The sequence below is a fragment of the Sminthopsis crassicaudata genome, chromosome 4 (genome assembly GCF_048593235.1).
Source record: "Sminthopsis crassicaudata isolate SCR6 chromosome 4, ASM4859323v1, whole genome shotgun sequence".
Taxonomy (NCBI): Eukaryota; Metazoa; Chordata; class Mammalia; order Dasyuromorphia; family Dasyuridae; genus Sminthopsis; species Sminthopsis crassicaudata.
In genome coordinates, this window is record NC_133620.1 from 22,717,937 (window position 1) to 22,735,760 (window position 17,824).

The window sequence follows — 17,824 nt, forward strand, 5'->3', positions numbered from 1 at the left end:
GTCAGGCTGTCTGTCACTTGGTCTGTCTGTCGGTTCGTTGATCTGTCTGCCTCCTGTTTGTTAGTCTGTTTATCCATTGATTTGTCCGTCAGTCTGTCTGTCCGTCTGTTGATGGGTCGGTCTGTCTGTTGATCTCTCACCTTTTCCATATGTCCGTCAGTCCCCGTAGTCTCTGCCCAGCGGCCTCTCCCCCTCCGCCCGCCTTCGGCAGCATGGCCAGAAGCATCTTCCTTGGGGGGGGGGGGGGATCACGTGATGTGCCTAGAAGAGTATAACACTGTGACTCAGGGATGCCCAGGTCCCTTCTGGAGTCACAGAGGGGAGGCCCCCCTTTAAACGGAGCCGTCCCCAAATAGGAGGCGCAGCTGCTGCGTGCTGGGGCGCCCTCCCCCCACGTTTCCAGCTCGCCCTTTCGGGGTTCAGCCCCTCTCCCCAAAGAAGCGTGGTTCTCCTGGTGCACATTCACCCCCGGGAGAAGGGAGCGTCCCCGAGCTCAGACGGCTTCATAAAGGAACTGAAACCCCGGGGAGGGGCCGGGATGGGGACCACCCTCTACGAGCCCTTGGAGAAAGAGAGGGCGGGGGCCCTGGGGGGCCGAGGGGGAAGTCTGGGCCAGACCTCTTCTTAGAACCATGTCTGAAGTGCCCTTTCTGTTCCCTGCCCCCCCCCAGATTTCAGCTGGTAACTCAGGGGACTACTGGGAACCTGGGAGCGCCCTCTTCTCCTGCCCCTGGCAAGGAGCCAGCCCGCCCCAGGGCCGGTCCCTCTTTTCCCCCCTTGGGGACCCCCTCCTCTCCTCCTGTTCTTTACACGATGGGATCACGGGGCACGAGCGTGTGGGAGGCCGCTGGCTGGTGACTGAGCAGGGACTTTAAAGTTGCGCTGCCCTGGGCAAGTCACGCATCTGCTGGGGCCAGTCTCTCCATCCCTCAAACGGGAAGCATCGGGCGCCAGCTTCAGAGGTTGTCGGACAGATCGAGTGAGACAATATGTAAAACCCCCAAATAAGCACCACGTGGGGTGGTCCCGAGGCTGCGGTCGGGGGCCCCGAGCTCAAATTTGGTCTCAGCCTCCTGGCGGAGCTTAGAGTACTGGGGCCGAGGGCAAGTCAGGAGGCGTTCCTGACCCGGAATGGAGGGGGGCGCCTGAGAGGGAGCGGGTTCCCCACGAACCGGAGGGATCCCGCTGGCTGAGCGCTGCTTGTTGGGAGAGAACTCTTGTTCGGGTGTGGGCGGTGAAGAGCGTTCCGGGGATTCTACCTGGGAAGGTCCGTGCACTTTGTGTGGGGGGGTGCGGGGGTTATTGCTCAACAAATACTTATTTTGAATGAGAAATTACATTTTGTTTTTAATATTAGCTTTTTATTTTCAAAATCTGTGCAAAGATAGTTTTCCCCAGTGTTCCAAGTCTCTGCTTCTCCTTCCCACCCCCTTCCCCAGACGGCAAATAATCCAGTTTATGTTAAACATGGGCAGCTCTTCTCCATAAATATCACTCTGCACAAGAAAATCAGATCAAAAAAGGAAAAAAATGAGAGAGAAAATGAAAAGTAAACAACAAAAAGGTGCGAATGCCGGGTTCTGGTCCGCTCTCAGGCCCGGGGCCTCTGGGCACAGACGGCTCCTCCATCACTAGACTGGCCCGAGTCACCCTATAAGACACTTAGCGTGTGTCAGGCACAAATAGAACGGCTGCAGGTGTCTCTGCTTGGAGGGAGCTCTCCTTGGGGGGTCCTGAGGGCCCAGAGCTGGTGTGAGGGACACAGGAGCCACCCTCCCGGCTCCCATGGGGCGGCTCAAGGGGAGGCCCCAAGGGCCTCTGGGAAGTTAACATCGCTTCCATGGGGTGATGCTCTGGGCAGTACAAGGGGGGTCCTTCTGGGCAGATTAGGCCTGGCTCCCTGGGCCTGATCTCTGGGCCTCGGTCTGCTGCGGGACTAGGTCTGTGAGTACCGAGGGTGGGGGAGCCCCCCAGAGGGTCTTCTGGGACCCCGCCGCCTCAACCTCCAGCTATGGGTGATCTTGCCCGGGTCATTTTGTGCTCTTCACCTCTGTGTAGATCTGAGGATCTTGAGTCTCCAAGATTTAAAGTTCTTTCTCCGGTTTTTTCAAGGGCCGAGTCCTTCTCCCTCCTCTCCTTCCATCACTTTTCTTCAGCTCCTAGGGGTCCTTGGGGGATCAGACCGCGTCTCCCTGGCCCGGAAGCAGAACAAGGAGCAGTGGGTTGGGGGAGGCAGAAATGAAGGCGCCCTTTGTCTGGACATCATCAAGGGAGACTAGTGAGCTCCCTGTCCCAACAGAGACTGGCCAGCCTCTTGTCCGGTGTTGTAGAAGGGTCATGTTCAGCCCTAGGTCAGACTCAAAGTTCAGACCATGGCTCTCCCACCTGTGACCTTGGCTCTGCCTCAGGGTATTTTTCTGTAAAACCAGATTGTTGGCCTTAAGGTGCCCCAGAGGCTCCTTCCAGCTGCAGACCCCTGAGATCACAAGGGGGTGACCCCTGGGGGTGACTCTGTGTAGTCACATCACCAGCCTCTGGTCTGGGCTGAGCCTGAAGGATGAGCAGGGCCAAGGTAGGGACGGGAGCTCCCGGCCCCCCGGCCATGGCTCAGTTAGAGCTCCAGCCTTTTTCTAATCCAGTGTCCCGTGTTTTACAGATAAGTAAACTGAGGCTTGTGTAGTGGGAAGAGCTGAGTATGTGGGTTCGAATCCCACCAGTGACCTTTACCACTGTCCCTGGGCCTCCTGTCTTCTGTGCTCCCGGAAGGCCCCAAACTGGCCGGGACTCAGAGCCTGGGCCCGCGGAGTCCGCTCACTGGCTCCTTAGAGGAGGTCTGCGCAGGCCCCTCCTCGTGACATGTGACCGTGTCTCCTCCCCCCACAGCCAAGCAGGTTTGCCCGGCTGAGAAGCTGAGCTGCGGCCCCTCGAGCCACAAGTGCATCCCCTCGTCCTGGCGCTGTGACGGAGAGAAGGACTGCGAGACGGGGGCTGACGAGGCCGGCTGCACCACAGGTGGGCACCCCGGGGGGCCCGAGCCCCCAAAAAGGCATGGGGGGGCCGGGCCTTGAGCCCAGCATAGGGTGGAGGCCGAGCCCGTCACCAGCACGCCCACATCACCCAGACCCGTTATCCAGTCACACGCTGCTCACAGGTCACACGCCGCCCCCCACCACCACACGTGCCCCCCCGGCCTCCCGCAGAGCCTTCTGACAGCAGCCGCTCACCCACGTGGCCGGGGTAGGAGAGGGTCCCTTTCTTAACTGCTCCCCCGGGGGTTCCTGGAGGCAGAAGGGTCCAGGAGGCCGCCCTGGAGGCCCATAGGCAGGAGCAGGCCCAGGTGATGGGGGCTCTGAGGGCGTGGGGGCTGGTCTCGTGGCGCTGGGACTGGCCAGGCCCCGGGGCCACAGGGGGAGGAAGAGCAGCGCAACGAGGGCCAGCTGGAGTGGGCCAGCAGCACCTGGACCTCAGGATCCTCCTCCCTGGATGCCAGCAGGATGTAGTCCAGCACTGTGGGGATGGGGAGCAGCCGGGGACTCGAGAAGGGAGCTGAGGCCCAGCTTGTGGCATGGATCTGCCCCAGGGTATTCTGGGAATAAGTAGCAGAGGTGGGATTCGGACCCCGAGTGCAGCTTCCTTCTCTGACGTGCTGCCGCATGCAGCGCTCGGGACGGTTTTCCTTAGATCCCCAGACTGCTCCCCCAGTGAGTTCCATTTTGGATCCCAGCTTAGCCGACCCTAGAGAAGCCAGGCTGCTGCTCTGAGACTCAGTTTCCCCATCTGTAAAATGGGCAGCTGCCTTACTGCGCCAGGAGGAGGGCTTCCCATGAGCCCTAACGTGGCACCGGAGTGGGAGTTCTCCTCGCGTGGATTCCAAACCTGGGTGCAGCTCGGGGCCCCCATCTTAGCGGACATTGGGAAGCTGGCGGGAGTCCCGGGCGGGATCAAGGGCCCCTAAGAGGATTGGCCGGGGAATGTTGGCGGATGTTGGCCAGGAGTCTTAGGGCTCAGGAGACTGCGCCGGTGGTTGGAGGGCAGCTTGGGCCGGGGATTAGGCTGGCTCTGTTGGCTCCGAGGGCGTGGGAGTGGGGAGGACAGAGGCCAGTCTGGGCATCACCGGCCGCCCTCTGACCCAGGGGAGCTCAGGCAGCCTCTTGGACTCCCCAGGCCCACCGCTGGCCGCTCCTGGGGGGGGGGGGTTACCAGGAAAATTCCAGGCCTCACAGTTCCCAGAGACCGGGCACAGAAACACAGTCACACGGTCCTCTGCCCCCAAGAAGCTGGGGCCCCCTCGTGTCCGGGCCAGCAAGCCTGCTGGGAAGTCTGGGCCCCTGTTAGAGAAATGTTGAAATGTGGGGCTGCTGGGGGCGGGCAGGAGGAGGGGGATGGGAGGAGGGGGAGGGAGGAGGGAGAGGAGGGGGCCGCTCAGGCGCAGGCTCTGGACTCCCGGAGTTTCAGGCTAGAGAGGACACGAGTGGGGAGCATGCAGAGAAGGCAGTGGGGCGCCAGGGTGGGCTGTGGGGGACCAGGCTGAGAAGGTGGAGGGGCCCTCGGGCGCTTGGTGGATGGGAGGGGGTTAGAAGGCGAGGGAAGGGGTCCGGGAACGGGGAGCAGCAGGAGCGAAGCTGCGCAGCGGGAAGGGACTGGGCCTGTTTAGGAGCTTTAAATAGATGTCTTGGTTTGCTTGTCCCCCCTCCCCCATTGAAGGACTTAAAAATTCAGGGACTTATTTTCCTAAACATTTGAAGTTTGGAGTCCCCAATCCTTCCGTGGCTCCCCCATAAGTCGGTGAGCGTCAGAGGCAGGTTGTACAGGTGCAGAGGCTCTGGCAGCAGGGACCGGGCTGTGCAAGGCGTCTCTGGGCGTAGCTGGGCATACAGTAGGTGCTTACTAAATACTGGCAGCCTCGATACCTGGAGGAGGCTTCTGGGATATCCGGCTGAAAAAGGTGCTAGTCTGCTGGAGCCCCTCCCCCACTGGCCCCCTTGTGGCAGAGGGCAGATGGGCGTGGCCCAGCGTGGCTCTCCGGGGCTCGCCATCCCCAGGCTCACGTGGGCGGCCTCTGCTCTCCCCCCAGTCTGCTCCCCCAGTGAGTTCCAGTGCAGTAACCGCACGTGCATCGCCACGGTCTTCGTGTGCGACGGCGACGACGACTGCGGCGACGGCAGCGACGAGCGGGGCTGCCCCGCCCAGGCCTGCGGCCCCCAGGAGTTCCGCTGCAACAGCAGCGCCTGCATCCCCGAGCGCTGGCTCTGCGACGGCCAGGCCGACTGCGAGGACCGCTCGGACGAGGCGCCGGAGCGCTGCGGGCGCCAGGCGGGCACGGCGGCCCCGGCCACCTGCGGCGCCGGCGAGTACCCCTGCAGCAGCGGCGAGTGCATCCACCTGACCTGGAAGTGTGACGGGGACGCCGACTGCAAGGACAAGTCGGACGAGGCCAGCTGTGGTGGGTGCCCCCCCGCCGGGGGTCCGGCCGAGCCAGAGGAGAAACATTGCAGGCCGAGGGGAGCCGTCCGAGGGCGATCCCCCGCTCAGAGGGGTCATCCCGTTTCCCTTTAAGCCTTCCTTAGGAAGACAGACGGGAGGCTGGGACCAGAACAGGCCTTGAAAGCCAGGGCCCCCGCCTGCCCTTGGTTAACTAGCGCTTCAGGATTGTCCTAGTACTTAGCAGGGGTCCCTCTCACCCCGGGTGGGCACACCTGGACGGGCAGTGGAGAAGGAAGAGCCACAAGGGACCTTAGGATCACCTGGTCCATCCCCCTTCCCCCATCCGTCTCTGAGAAGTGGGCAGCCCCCCCCACTGCCCTCCCTGCCCTGCTCCCGGACATCCTGGGATAAGGGCCAGGCCCGGCCCAGGGGGAGGCTTGTCTCCATTTAAGAAGGTGTGGATCACCTGGAGAAGGTCCAGAGCAGGCGGTCAGGCCGGTGCGGGCCTGGGCCTGGGCCATGCAGGGAGAGACTTAAGGGAGGGAGGCCGGCCTCTTCAGCCCGGATTAAGGAAGAGACAGGACGGCTGTCTCTGGCCTGCGTCATGTGGAAGCGGGATTAGCATTAGGCTTTGCACTTCAGCAGAAAGGTCATCCGCCCCGCCCCCGTCACGGGAGCCAGAGGCCCCGCCAGGACCAGAGATGGGCTCTTGGAGCTCGGGCCCAGGGACCCTGCCAGTCACTGAGGCCGCCTCCACCATTCTCCGCTAGGACATCTGTATAGGGGGATCTACAAAGTCGGGGGGCCGAGGGCGAGGGCTCCGCTTGGCCTGCCATGGGATGCTGGACGCCAGCCTCCCCCCCAGGGTCCAGAGGGAGGGAAGCCTTGTAAGGGAGCCTCAGCCCCTCCTTCCCAGCACAGGCGCCACCAGTCAGCTGAGAGAGGTCCCTGATCTCGGGGCCACCCCCCGACTGTTCTTCCCGCTCCCCCACTCTCTGCTGAGCTGGCAGATGACTAGAAGCCCGTGTCTCCTGTGGAGTGACCCTGTCCCTGTGCCTTCTCTCCCCTTCTCTGAAGCCGTGGTGTCCTGCCGTCCCGAGGAGTTCCAGTGCGCAGACGGGACCTGCATCCAGGGGGCCAAGCGCTGTAACCTAGAGCGCGACTGCCCGGACGGCAGCGACGAGGCCGGCTGCCTGCAGGGTAGGTGCTGGGCCAGGCTGGGCCCCTCGGCTGGCCACATGTCCCTGGTGGAGCGGGCCTCCGCTCGGTGTTCTGTCGTGGGCCTGCTGGAAGGCCGAGCCCCACTAACACCTGTGAAGGCCCCATGTGGGCCTTGCCCGGCGCTCCTGCAGGGGCTCTCCACCTGCTGCTGCTGATTTGACTGGGCCCTCCCCAGAGCCCTGCTGGTGGGGGGTCGGGGAGTGCCAGGCAGGTTTTGGATCCTCTGGGCGCTGTCTGCTCCATCTGTCTGCCTCCAAGCAGGGCCCAGCCCTAGAGCGACAGGGGCCTCCTGGGATACGCTGCAGGAAGTGGAAGGAAGGTACAAAGAGGCGGGTCTGATTGGCTGCTCCCACTGCCCCCAGCAATGGTCTGCTTTGGAAAGGACGACTTCTTCCTCCCTAAAAGTTTGCAGAGCCAGGGGCCGCGACCTTGTCAGGGCACGAGTCCGAAGCTCGGGAGGGGGCGCTTTTCTGACCCTTCTCCCTCCGGGCTGGCGGCAGGCTCAGCTCCTCCCCGGCCTCGCCCGGTGCCGGGGTCTCTGCCCACACGGTCCCTAGCCGGCCTAACAGACTTTGCTCTCTTGTCCGACCCCGACAGAATCCACATGCGAAAGTCCCAGCAAGTTTCATTGTAAGAGTGGCGAGTGCGTGGACAGCAGCAAAGTGTGTGATGGTCGCGGAGACTGCCGTGACGGGTCTGATGAGCCAGTGAAAGAATGTGGTACGGCCCCCGCCGGGGCAGCGCTCCCGCCCCTCCTCCCCGCCCGCTCGGCCTGTGCGGCCACCGACTCCCCGCGTGACTTTGGTCCCCGACGGCTGGCCTTTCTGCCTTTATAACCCCGCCAGCCTCTGCTTCTGTCTCCTTCAGCCCTGCTGCCTGTGCCCCGCTCCCACCTCCGTGGTGGGCTCTCAGGAGCACTCTGTCTCTCTGTCTCGCTCTGTGGCTCTGTCTCTCACTCTCGTTCTCGCCCCCCCTCGCCCCCCTCGCCCCCTGTCCTGCTGAGTTAGCCAGGGGCTCCGCCCTCCAAAAGGACCCTCACCTCAAGCCAAAACATCTAAACTAGTGAGCAAGTCTTTCCTGGGCTTCCCGGGCGAAGGAAGGAGATGGCGAGGGCCCCGTCGCTGACCGTTCCAGCCGGGTGGTCTCTTGGAGGAGGGGCGGGAGGCCTTGTCTCGGGCCCCCGTCCCTGCCAGCTCAGATTCAGGGAGAAGACACAAGCGAAAACTAAGAAGTGAGATTAAGTAAGAACACGGGCCTGCTTTATAAAACGGAGGGACAGTGAGTTAGACCTAGAACTCCGAGGACTTCTCTGGACCTCAGTCTCCTTTTCTTTAAGACTCTGAGGTCTGTTCCAAATTTCCTAAGAAGTTTGAAAAGTGAGGCCGGCTTTGAAGGGCTTCGCTGCCGGAGGTCAGAGGGGAGAGGTCGGCAGGGTGTGGAACAGTTGAGAATAGGAAGGCCGGACATGGAGGGGAACATGGTCAGGTTCTAGCGTCCCTCCTCATATCCCCCCTGCCCCGGGTCCTGAGTAACATCTGACCCTAAAGGTGGACTCCTCCCCAAACTGGTCAAAGAAACAGACTGAGCCCGGCCCGGCAAAGACCCCTCATCTGGGACTGCCCCGTCCCTTCCCCCGAACTTGCCCCTCTGGGGCTGGGGCAGTGGTCAGTAGCGATCCGTAGAAAGTTCTGCCCGGGGAGGAGTCGAGCCTGGGAGAGGGATCGCCCATTTCCCGACAGCTGTGCGCCAGGGCCCCTTCTCCGACACCTGGGGGCTGAGCACCTCCTTCCTTCATGGAGGACTTTGACAGACTGGGCGCCCCCAGAGAAGCCCACCCAGGACAGAGCGGGCTGGAGGCCACGGCCTCGGAGGAGTCAGGGCCCTTAGTGCGGGGCGCGTGGCCGCCCGGAGTCTTCCAAGGGCTGTCCCGTGGCTTTGAGCTGCTCCGCCCCGGCAGGTGGAGGAGGGGGTGAAGTTCCAGAGGCAGGAAGTGCTTCCTCCCCTGGGGGTCACCGCGGCTGCCCGAGGCCCCTCGGGCTCTGACCCGGGCCCGGCCGGCCCTGTGGCCGGACTCTCCCTGCCCCTCACCGGTCCCGCGGGGAACAGGAGCCAGCGGGGGGCGCGGGCCCACCTCCTCCTCCTCCCGCCCCTCCTGCATGACTCCCCCCAGTGGAGGCTGCATGGTGTGTGCTTGTGTGAGCATGGTGCACGTGTGCGGTGTCCGGCGGGGTTGGGGTCCTCGCTGGGGACCCCGGCCCGCTTCCTTGTCCTCCTTCCCTTTGGGGCGACCAAGGAACCCCCTCAGCCCTCGGGTCTCCGCTGCCGAGCAGGGGTGACCCTCACGAGTAGGACGAGGTCCTGCCGCCTCCGGCCCCCAGGTGTTTGCTTCCATGTTCACACATCCCTCCCTCAGGGGAATTCACGGCCTGATAAACTTTGGCAGAGGCTTGGACGGAGCCTGCCCCCCCCCATCCCTCCCAGTTCTGCTCCCCTCAGGGAGTTTGGGGACAGCCAAGTAACAGGGCAGTGAGCAGGCTTGGCTGCAGATGCTGGGAGGGATGGGGAACGGGCCCCAGAGCCTGTGGGCACCACCCGTGTGGGGGAGCTGATGATGACTGTGTCTGGGTGAAGGGGTGCCTGGCCCTGGGGGTGGGGCTTCAGTGACTGACAGCTCCTGCCTGGCCCTGGGGGGTGGGGCTCTCAGTGACTGACAGCTCTGCCTGGCCCTGGGGGTGGGGCTCTCAGTGACTGACAGCTCTGCCTGGCCCTGGGGGTGGGGCTCTCAGTGACTGACAGCTCCTGCCTGACCTTGGGGGTGGGTCTCTCAGTGACTGACAGCTCCTGCCTGACCTTGGGGGTGGGGCTCTCAGTGACTGACAGCTCCTGCTTGGCCCTGGGGGTGGGGCTCCCAGTGACTGACAGCTCTGCCTGGCCCTGGGGGGTGGAGCTTCAGTGACTTGACAGCTCCTGTCTGGCCCTGGGGGGTGGGGCTCTCAGTGACTGACAGCTCCTGCCTGACCTTGGGGGTGGGGCTCTCAGTGACTGACAGCTCCTGCCTGGCCCTGGGGGTGGGGCTCTCAGTGACTGACAGCTCCTGCCTGGCCCTGGGGGTGGGACTTCAGTGACTGACAGCTCCTGCCTGGGGTTCAGGAAGGCTGGGACACCTGGCTCCTGAATGGGGTGGGGCCTCTGGGCGCACCCCCCCCCCACCTCAACAGTACAGGGGGTGAATGAGGGCGGGTCTTCAAGGGAAAAGTGTTAAATGGGGACAGACGTAGTCCCGCCAGCACCTTCATGGCTGGTATGTAAAAGGCCGTGAAGGACAGAAATGGGGGATATCATCTTCATCTTCATCATCATCACCATCGTCATCATCGCCATCATTGTAATTTCAGTTACGACAGCAGCCCGGGGAAGGAAGAGGCGGCCCAGGGGTAAAGGGGACCCCCCCCCCCGCATGGCTTGGGGCACTCCGGCTGTGCATGGCCCGGGCAGGGGGACGGCTCCTGAGCAGGGCTGCCTTTGCATGGCCGGGGAGAGCGCCTGCTGCGCATGGTGTGAGCCGGGGGCAGGACGGGGGAGGGCCCCATCCTCCGCTTGGGCAGCGGGCACGGGGGCACCCACGGGGGGAGCAGCCTCCCTGCCCACGCGGGCACTCCTGCCTGGCAGGAAGAGACAGACGGGCTCACCGGGGACCCTTTTAGCACCGGCAGCTAAAGGTTGTGAGGCAGCCCCTGGGAGGGGCCCGAAGTCTGCAGCCGGGACCTGGAAGTTGAAGAATTCCCAGCAAACAGACGCCATAAGGAGAGGACGGGAAAGGCAGGATTAGGTCACGGGGAAAAGATCTGGGGGCCGTGGTGGACCACAAGCCCTAAGAAGAGCTCTCCGTGTGAGGGGTCATTGGGAAGCCCCTCCAGCACTAATGCTGCGCCACGGGGCCTAGAGGTCAGAGGACGTAGGACAGTGGCAGGGTCCGGAGTTCAAATCCTACCTGTCTTACTTCAGGCAAGGTGCTCAAGTCCCCCTGCCCTCAGTGTCCCCTCTGGAAAATGGACCGGACGGCTTAGTTTCCTCAGGGGCTGAGCTGCTCCGTTGTCCCCCCCGCGGGCTGGGCCCATCTGTGCCCGGGCGCCCCCGGCGGTCACGGCTCAAGGTAGAAGGGACAGGGCAGGATGGTGCGGGGGCTGTGACCAGGCCCCGGCCCCGAAGGGAGGAGGTGGCCGAGGGGCAAAGCCGGGAGCTTGGGGGCGTTACGGCGGCGCCCACGGACTCCGGAAGAACGTTCTCCCAATGGCATCTAGCCAGTAGTGAAGGGGCTGCAAGGCGGGTAGTGACCCCCCCCCCGTCACCTGAGGTATTCAGAGGAGGAAAGATGGCTCCTGCCAGGGAGGGCGCAGCGGGGAACCGCAGGCCCGAGTCCAGAGAGACACAAAGAAGCAAGGAGAGAGGCAGAAAGATGGCTGTCAGGGCGGGGGAGGGGAGGCCTGGGCCCCGCTTTGCCCCCTCCCAGAGCTGAGCTCTCTGGAACTTGGCACCTCACCCTTCTCAGTGCTCCCAGGGCACCTCCCTCGCCTTAGGACCCCTCGGCGTGGGGTCCACTCTGGCCCCAGGAGCTCAGACTTGCTCTTCTTCTTCCAGAGGCTAATGAGTGTGCCCACAACAACGGGGGCTGCTCCCACATCTGCAAGGACCTGAAGATCGGCTATTCCTGCGAGTGCCCGCCCGGCTATGAGCTGCTAGACAAGAAGACGTGCGGAGGTGAGGGCCCGGGAGCCCTGGGCTGGGGGGCTGCTCCCTCTGGGCCCCAGCCCCCCAAGGAGCTTCTACAGCCGCGTCTCTCCGTGTCCCCCGCGGCCCGCACGGAGCCTTGCTGGGTGGGAGCCCGGTGGGAGCCTCGGCGTTGGGGGAGGGGGGCTGCGGGCCCGAGTTTAGAGAATGAGCCATTTTATTGTCACTGCTGCCATCTGCCCCTCCGCAGCTTGGTCTGGGGAGCTTATCTGGGGGTCATAGTGGGCCACATGTGCGGAGCAGCAGCGGAGGGTCTGTGGCAGCCACAAAAGCTCATTAGGGGGCGCACTTCCAGGCGGGGGGTCCTCCGCCCCCCTCCGAGCTCTCTGGCTTGTCCAGCCCCGGGCCCTGTGAGGGGGCTGCTGCTGCTCACTTTCTGTCCCCCACTTCATAGACGGGGTCGCCGAGGCTCCGACCAGGCGAGTTGCCTCGTATGCAGCCGTCCGCTGCAGCCTTTTTTGGTCCAGGCCCCCTCAGCCACCGCCCCCCACATCGTCCCCCAGGGACAGTTAGCATGGGCGTAGTCACCACGCACACTCCTAAAGCCCTCGGGGAGGGCTCCAGCACGGGTCAGAGCCGGCTCCCGGCTTTAAGGCTTGTTCTGTTCTCCCCCCCCCCCCCCGACTGCGGAGCCCCTTGCGGCTGGTGTTTCGGAGCCCATGGCATCCTGGGTGCGCCGGGAGTGGGGGGGGGCATGCCTTCAGGCGTTCCGCTGCGCGGGGTCTCTGACTGCCCCGGCCTCCCCTCCCCCAGACATAAACGAGTGTGACAATCCGGACGCCTGCAGCCAGATCTGCATCAACTACAAGGGCTACTTCAAGTGCGAGTGCCACCCGGGCTACGAGATGGACACGCTCTCCAAGAACTGCAAGGCCGTCGGTAAGGCCGGGCCCGGGGGCGGGGGGGCCGAGGGGTCAGGAGCCCCCACAGGTCACAGAACCCCGGATCTCCAGGGGGTCTGAGGGAGGGCAGGAGGAAGGGAGAGCGGAGTCAGGGCAAGCAGAGGAGTCCCTGTGGAGGACTGAGGCTACTCGGGATCAGTCGGGGGGGGAGGGAGAGACAGAGAGAGAGAGACAGAGACAGAGAGAGAGAAAGGAGAGAGACAGAGAGAGAGAGAGAGAGAGAGAGAGAGAGAGAGAGAGAGAGAGAGAGAGAGAGAGACAGAGAGAGAGAGAGAGAGGAGAGAGAGAGAAAGAGAGAGAGAGGAGAGAGAGACAGAGAGGAAGAGAGACAGAGAGAGAGACAGAGACAGACAGAGATAGAGAGAGACAGAGAGAGACAGAGAGGCAGAGAGAGACAGAGACAGACAGAGATAGAGAGAGATAGAGAGACAGAGAGAGGCAGAGAGAGAGACAGAGAGACAGAGAGAGAGAGAGAGAGACACAGAGAGAGAGAGAGAGACAGAGACAGAGACAGAGACAGAGAGAGACAGAGACAGAAACATACAGAGAGGAAGAGAGACAGAGAGAGAGAGAGAGAGACAGAGAGACAGAGACAGAGAGACAGAGACAGAGAGAGAGAGAGAGAGAGAGAGAGAGAGAGAGAGAGAGAGACAGAGAGAGGAGAGAGAGAGAGAGACAGAGACAGAGACAGAGAGAGAGAGAGAGAGACAGAGAGAGTGAGAGAGACAGAGACAGAGAGAGGAGAGAGAGAGACAGAGAGAGTGAGAGAGACAGAGACAGAGAGAGGAGAGAGACAGAGAGACAGGAGAGGGAGAGAGCCGAGCCCGGCCGAGCCCCCGACCTGACCCACGGCCTGCCCAGCAGGCACGAGCCCCTCCCTGATCTTCACCAACCGCCACGAGGTCCGGAGGATCAACCTGGGCAAGCGGGACTACGCGCCGCTCATCCCCATGCTCAAGAACGTGGTGGCGCTGGACGTGGAGGTGGCCGCCAACCGCATCTACTGGTGCGACCTCTTCTACCGCAAGATCTACAGGTGAGCCGCGCCCCGACCCCGCGTCCCAGCAGCGGCCCGGCGCTTCTCGGGTAACCTCGGGGGCTGTTCTGTCCCGGTGGAAGCCGAGGCGTCGAACTCTGACCTGAATGGTCCCTGGGCCAGACCAGGAGTCTCATGTCCGGCCTTCGGGCCTCCGGCGAACGGCCACATCCAAGGGCACACACACACACACACCCCCCTCCCCCCCCCCCCCCCCCCCCCCGGGCTCAGGGGCACCGGGCACAGCTGAGAGCGCCCGGAGGGCGCCGAGGGCCAGACGGGAGGCCCCCGCTCCGTGTGAGCAAACGGGGACACTGGAACTCAGATCCAAGATGGCGGCCTCGGGCCTGAGGCCCCGGGCGGGTCCCTCCCTCCCCCACCCCCGCTCTCTGGACGGGTCCCGGCAGGTGGAAGCAGTGGTAGATCTGCAGTCCAAAGACCCGAGTTCGAATCCCAGCTCTGCCGCCCATGGGAACACTCTGGGCCTCAGGGGCCACGCTGGAGGAGCCTGTGAAGGGGGAGGCTTTAGGGTCCTGCTGTAGCACTATTGGTTATCATGCGAGTGGCTCGCCTGCCCCCTGGTGGCCGCAGCAGGAAGGGCAGATGATTGCGCGGAGATGGCCCGGGCTGTGACCTCCTCTTAGGGTGAAAGTATTGGGGCGCTCTCCCCTCAGAGACCACGGACCCTCCCCACGTGGGCCGCCCCCACATTAGGGAGGAGATGCGGAGGGTGTCCCCTGCAGGGGCCGTGGGAGCTGGGGGCCAGCCCAGTGACCCCGGCCTCCCCCGGACCTGGCGACCCCCAAACCCGGGCATTTCCCAAGTGTCTGTGACCTGTGGGGCCAGAGGGTCAGTGAGCCACTCCCCGAGAGCCTCGGAGGGCAGCCTGGGAGCCGTGCCTGTTTCTCTGTGCTTAAAAGGGGCTTTTATAAGTCTTTATTAAGCTCCTGCTGTATGCCCAGCACCAGTCTCAAGTACTGGGGTCAGAGAGAATGGGGTGCCAGCAGGATTACACCCATTTATAGTCGGGGAGCCTGAGCCTCCAGGAAGTTACAGGAGGAAAGAAGGTGACCTCAGAGATCATCGATTGGTCCCTCACTTTATGAGGCCCAGAGAGATAAAGGGGCTCCCGGGAGATGCCCCCTCCTGGCCCTGTCTCCAAAGCAAAGTGACGTGTTCAAGGTCACGCAGCAAGTAAGGGTCAGTCAGGACTCAAACTCGGGGCTCCTGAGCTGAGCCTTGAAGGAAAACGGGAAGTCTATGACTCGAAGGTGAAGGAGAGGGACCACTTTAGGCATGAGGCACAGGCTGGGCACGGATGGTCAGAAAGACCAGGGGCTACAAGAGGGGCTCCACGTGTGACCGAGACCCCCGCCCTGGCCTGCGTTAGTGGCTGCCCGGCCCCAATCTGACTTTGTGCTTCCCCCAGCGCCTTCATCGACAAGGCCAGTGACCGCACAGAGCAGGTGGTGCTCATCGACAGCCAGCTGCACTCCCCCGAGGGCCTGGCGGTGGACTGGGTCCATAAGCATCTCTATTGGACGGACTCTGGCAACAAGACCATCTCCGTGGCCACCGTGGACGGCGGCCGGAGAAAGACTCTCTTCAGCCACGACCTGAGTGAGCCTCGAGCCATTGCTGTGGACCCGCTCCACGGGTGAGTCACGTTTTGGGGCTGGCGGGAGGCTGGGGACGAGGGGCGGTGGCCTCGAGGGCCCTTGGGAAGGGTTGGACAGGCCCCGGTCTGTCCCACTGTCCCATAGACCTGTTCAACCCCTAGAAGGCGGCGGGCGGTCGAAGATCGCAGTCCTATCCCAGCTCTGCTGCTTGCCGTCTCGCAGAGCTGACAGCTAAAAGCGGAAGTTACAGGAAGGCAGATTGTCCCAAGGAAGAGCTTCTTGGTGGCCAGAGCCGTCCGAGCTGTCCATCAAATAAATGCTTAGCCTCTTCCCTCCCCCCTCGCCTTTCCAGCTTTTACCGTGGAACTCTGTGCTAAACATCGTTGTGTTTCCGTCCCTCTGTCGCCCAGGTTCATGTACTGGTCTGACTGGGGTGACCAGGCTAAGATCGAAAAGTCAGGCCTGAATGGCGTGGACCGGCAGGTGTTGGTTGTGGACAACATCGAGTGGCCCAATGGTATCACCCTCGGTGAGTCTCCGGCTCCCCTGGACCCATTTGTTGGGGGAAGCCTGTTAAGTACCGCGTCACTGCGCCGCTCAGGGGTCAGGCCCGCCTTTTCTGAAAGTGTCCGCTCCCCCCCAGACATGCTCCAGAGTTAGCCTGGCAACCTAATAGAAATTCTGTCCCGAGTCACAAAGGGACTGGACAGCGATGGAGTCAGACGTGGACACAGACACAGACACGGATGTACAGATCTAGATCTGCCTTACAGCAGGGCAGAGAGATGGCTCAGCGGATAGAGAACTGGCCCTGAAGGCAGGAGTTCAAATCCAGCCTCAGACTTAACACTTCCGAGTGCCCTTGGGCAGTCACTTAACCCAATTGCCTCAGCAAAAAACAAAACCAAAAAACCCTCAGAATCTATGACATCATCATCAGGAAGCCACATAGCACATTCGAACACTGCCCGTGTGCGGTTCATATGACGACAGAAGGCTCGCTCCCCATTCAGGCACGGCCAGCGTGGGTCTGGCTCTTTGTCCGGGACTCCACGGAGGGTTTTCTTGGCAAAGCTGCAGGGGGCGCTGTGGGGTATGTAGAATATGGAGCCCCTTACCAAGGCTGGCGTCTTCCCGAGTCCAGATCTAGCCGGGCGACCCCGGACAAGTCACCGCACCCTGTCTGCCTCAATTTCCTCATCTGTAAAAGGAGCTGGAGAAGGAACCGGAAACCTGCTCCGGTGTCTCTGCCAAGAAAACCCACCGAGGAGCCATGAAGAGTCACAGGAACAAACAACAAGGGGGCGGAGCTCAGGTGCCAGCCCAGGGTTTCCTTTCTTTCTGTCCTAACTCGCCGCCTGCCCCTGCTCTGGCCCAGTCACTGCCTGAGCAGGACCCTCTCCCCCTGCTTGGGCCGCTGTTTGCGGGCCTTCGGGATTCGGAAGCGGTTGTTTGCTGGGCGTCCCCTTCGCTTTGGGACACTGCTGGTTGTAAGGAATTTTTGGACTGAGTCAGCCGTGCTGTAGTGAATGGCCAGACCGTGGAAGTCAGAGTAAAAACCATCTCCTCGCCCCAAACTGCCCCGTGAGAGGACAGAAAAAAGAGGCTGGAGAAGAAACAACCCCGCAGTGTGCATGGGGTTGTTCATAATTAGAAAAAACCCTCAAAAGTGCCGGAGGACGGGAGGCGGAGACGCCTTGGGCCCGTTCTTGGCTCTTGCCTGCTGCGCGTCCTCCACGTCTGCCCGGTTGTGTTGGGGTAGTGGGGGCTCTGTGGCGAGGGAGCTTCCTCGGCGCTGATTAGAATCCCACAGTAAGTATTCATTTGGCTGTTTGGGTCCCGAGGGCTGTCTGACGGCCACAGCCTCTTGGACCGGACTTCCTCCGATGCAATGGTGGATGAGAACGATTTGTCCCATGGCCATGAAAGAGGCTGGGAGGCGCTCCGGAGTGCTCAGGGCTTGGCCGGGCATCAGAGAGCCAAGGGCGTCCGTGGCTTCCCGAGGCATCGCCGTCGTCCTGACTTTTGTCCTGCTGGAGGGCTCTGGACTGCTCTGCCCCCTGAAATCCAATTTGCATCGAGACAATCACCCGCGATATCTTTGGTCTTCTTGGAAAACAAAGGACAAACTGGTGGCAGAAGCGCTGAATTTGAAGGTCCAAGGACCTGAGTTCCAGTCCTTTCTTGAGTGACTCATTGAATCACATTCTTTCTCTGGGTGGCAAGTCCAAGCTCTGCCTCCTGATAGCCCCGTGACATTGGGCAAGTCGCCCGTCCCCTCTGGACCACGGTTTCCGCTTCGAAAAATGAGGGGGTTGATCTGGAGGTTTCTCGGGCCCCGGGCAGTTCCATCTTGCTGCGGGAGGCCCAAACTGGATGGGACAAAACAAGCTGTATTCCAACCAGTCCAGGCGTACTTCCTGGGGGAGGTCCTGGGGAAGCCTCAGTAACGTCTTAGTTTATCCCATACGAGGGAATGAAACAAGGAAAATGGACTGTCTGGAGCTCGTTGGACCCAGGATGTTGTTAAGCTTGGGTTCAAAGCTCTGCTTTGCCCCTTTGCCTTCAGGCTGCTCTTAGAACCCATGTCTTCCCCCATGGAGCTCAGCGGACGGAAATGCTGCAGAATGGATGGTTGAGACTTGGGCCAAGCCTGGCCACAGGCCAGCTCCGGGGCCGTGTGCACAGGAAACAGCAGGGTGGGAGGCGGCCCCTGCCTTCTCAAGGCTTGGCCCCCCAGACCTTGCCTGGAAGAGGGTGCATTTAAGTGCCTTCTCTGCACCAAGCAGAGGCAGCCTGGCCAGTGGGTGGAGAGCTGACCTCAGAGGCAGGAA

At 62.3% G+C, this 17,824-nt stretch overlaps 1 protein-coding gene across 7 annotated transcripts in view; it reads left to right on the forward strand.

The window, feature by feature from the left end:
• LRP8 (LDL receptor related protein 8) overlaps nucleotides 1-17,824 on the forward strand; it is a 95,301-nt gene that overhangs the window by 60,976 nt on the left and 16,501 nt on the right. The window contains exons 4-13 of one of the 7 annotated variants that reach the window (XM_074265889.1): nucleotides 2,884-3,012; nucleotides 5,075-5,443; nucleotides 6,502-6,624; nucleotides 7,243-7,365; nucleotides 10,041-10,079; nucleotides 11,284-11,403; nucleotides 12,187-12,312; nucleotides 13,197-13,371; nucleotides 14,801-15,028; nucleotides 15,401-15,519. In XM_074265889.1, coding sequence (XP_074121990.1) covers nucleotides 2,884-3,012; nucleotides 5,075-5,443; nucleotides 6,502-6,624; nucleotides 7,243-7,365; nucleotides 10,041-10,079; nucleotides 11,284-11,403; nucleotides 12,187-12,312; nucleotides 13,197-13,371; nucleotides 14,801-15,028; nucleotides 15,401-15,519 — 1,551 coding nt within the window. The remainder of the gene's footprint in view (nucleotides 1-2,883; nucleotides 3,013-5,074; nucleotides 5,444-6,501; nucleotides 6,625-7,242; nucleotides 7,366-10,040; nucleotides 10,080-11,283; nucleotides 11,404-12,186; nucleotides 12,313-13,196; nucleotides 13,372-14,800; nucleotides 15,029-15,400; nucleotides 15,520-17,824) is intronic. The other 6 variants (XM_074265891.1, XM_074265894.1, XM_074265892.1 and 3 more) reach the window with 6 other exon arrangements.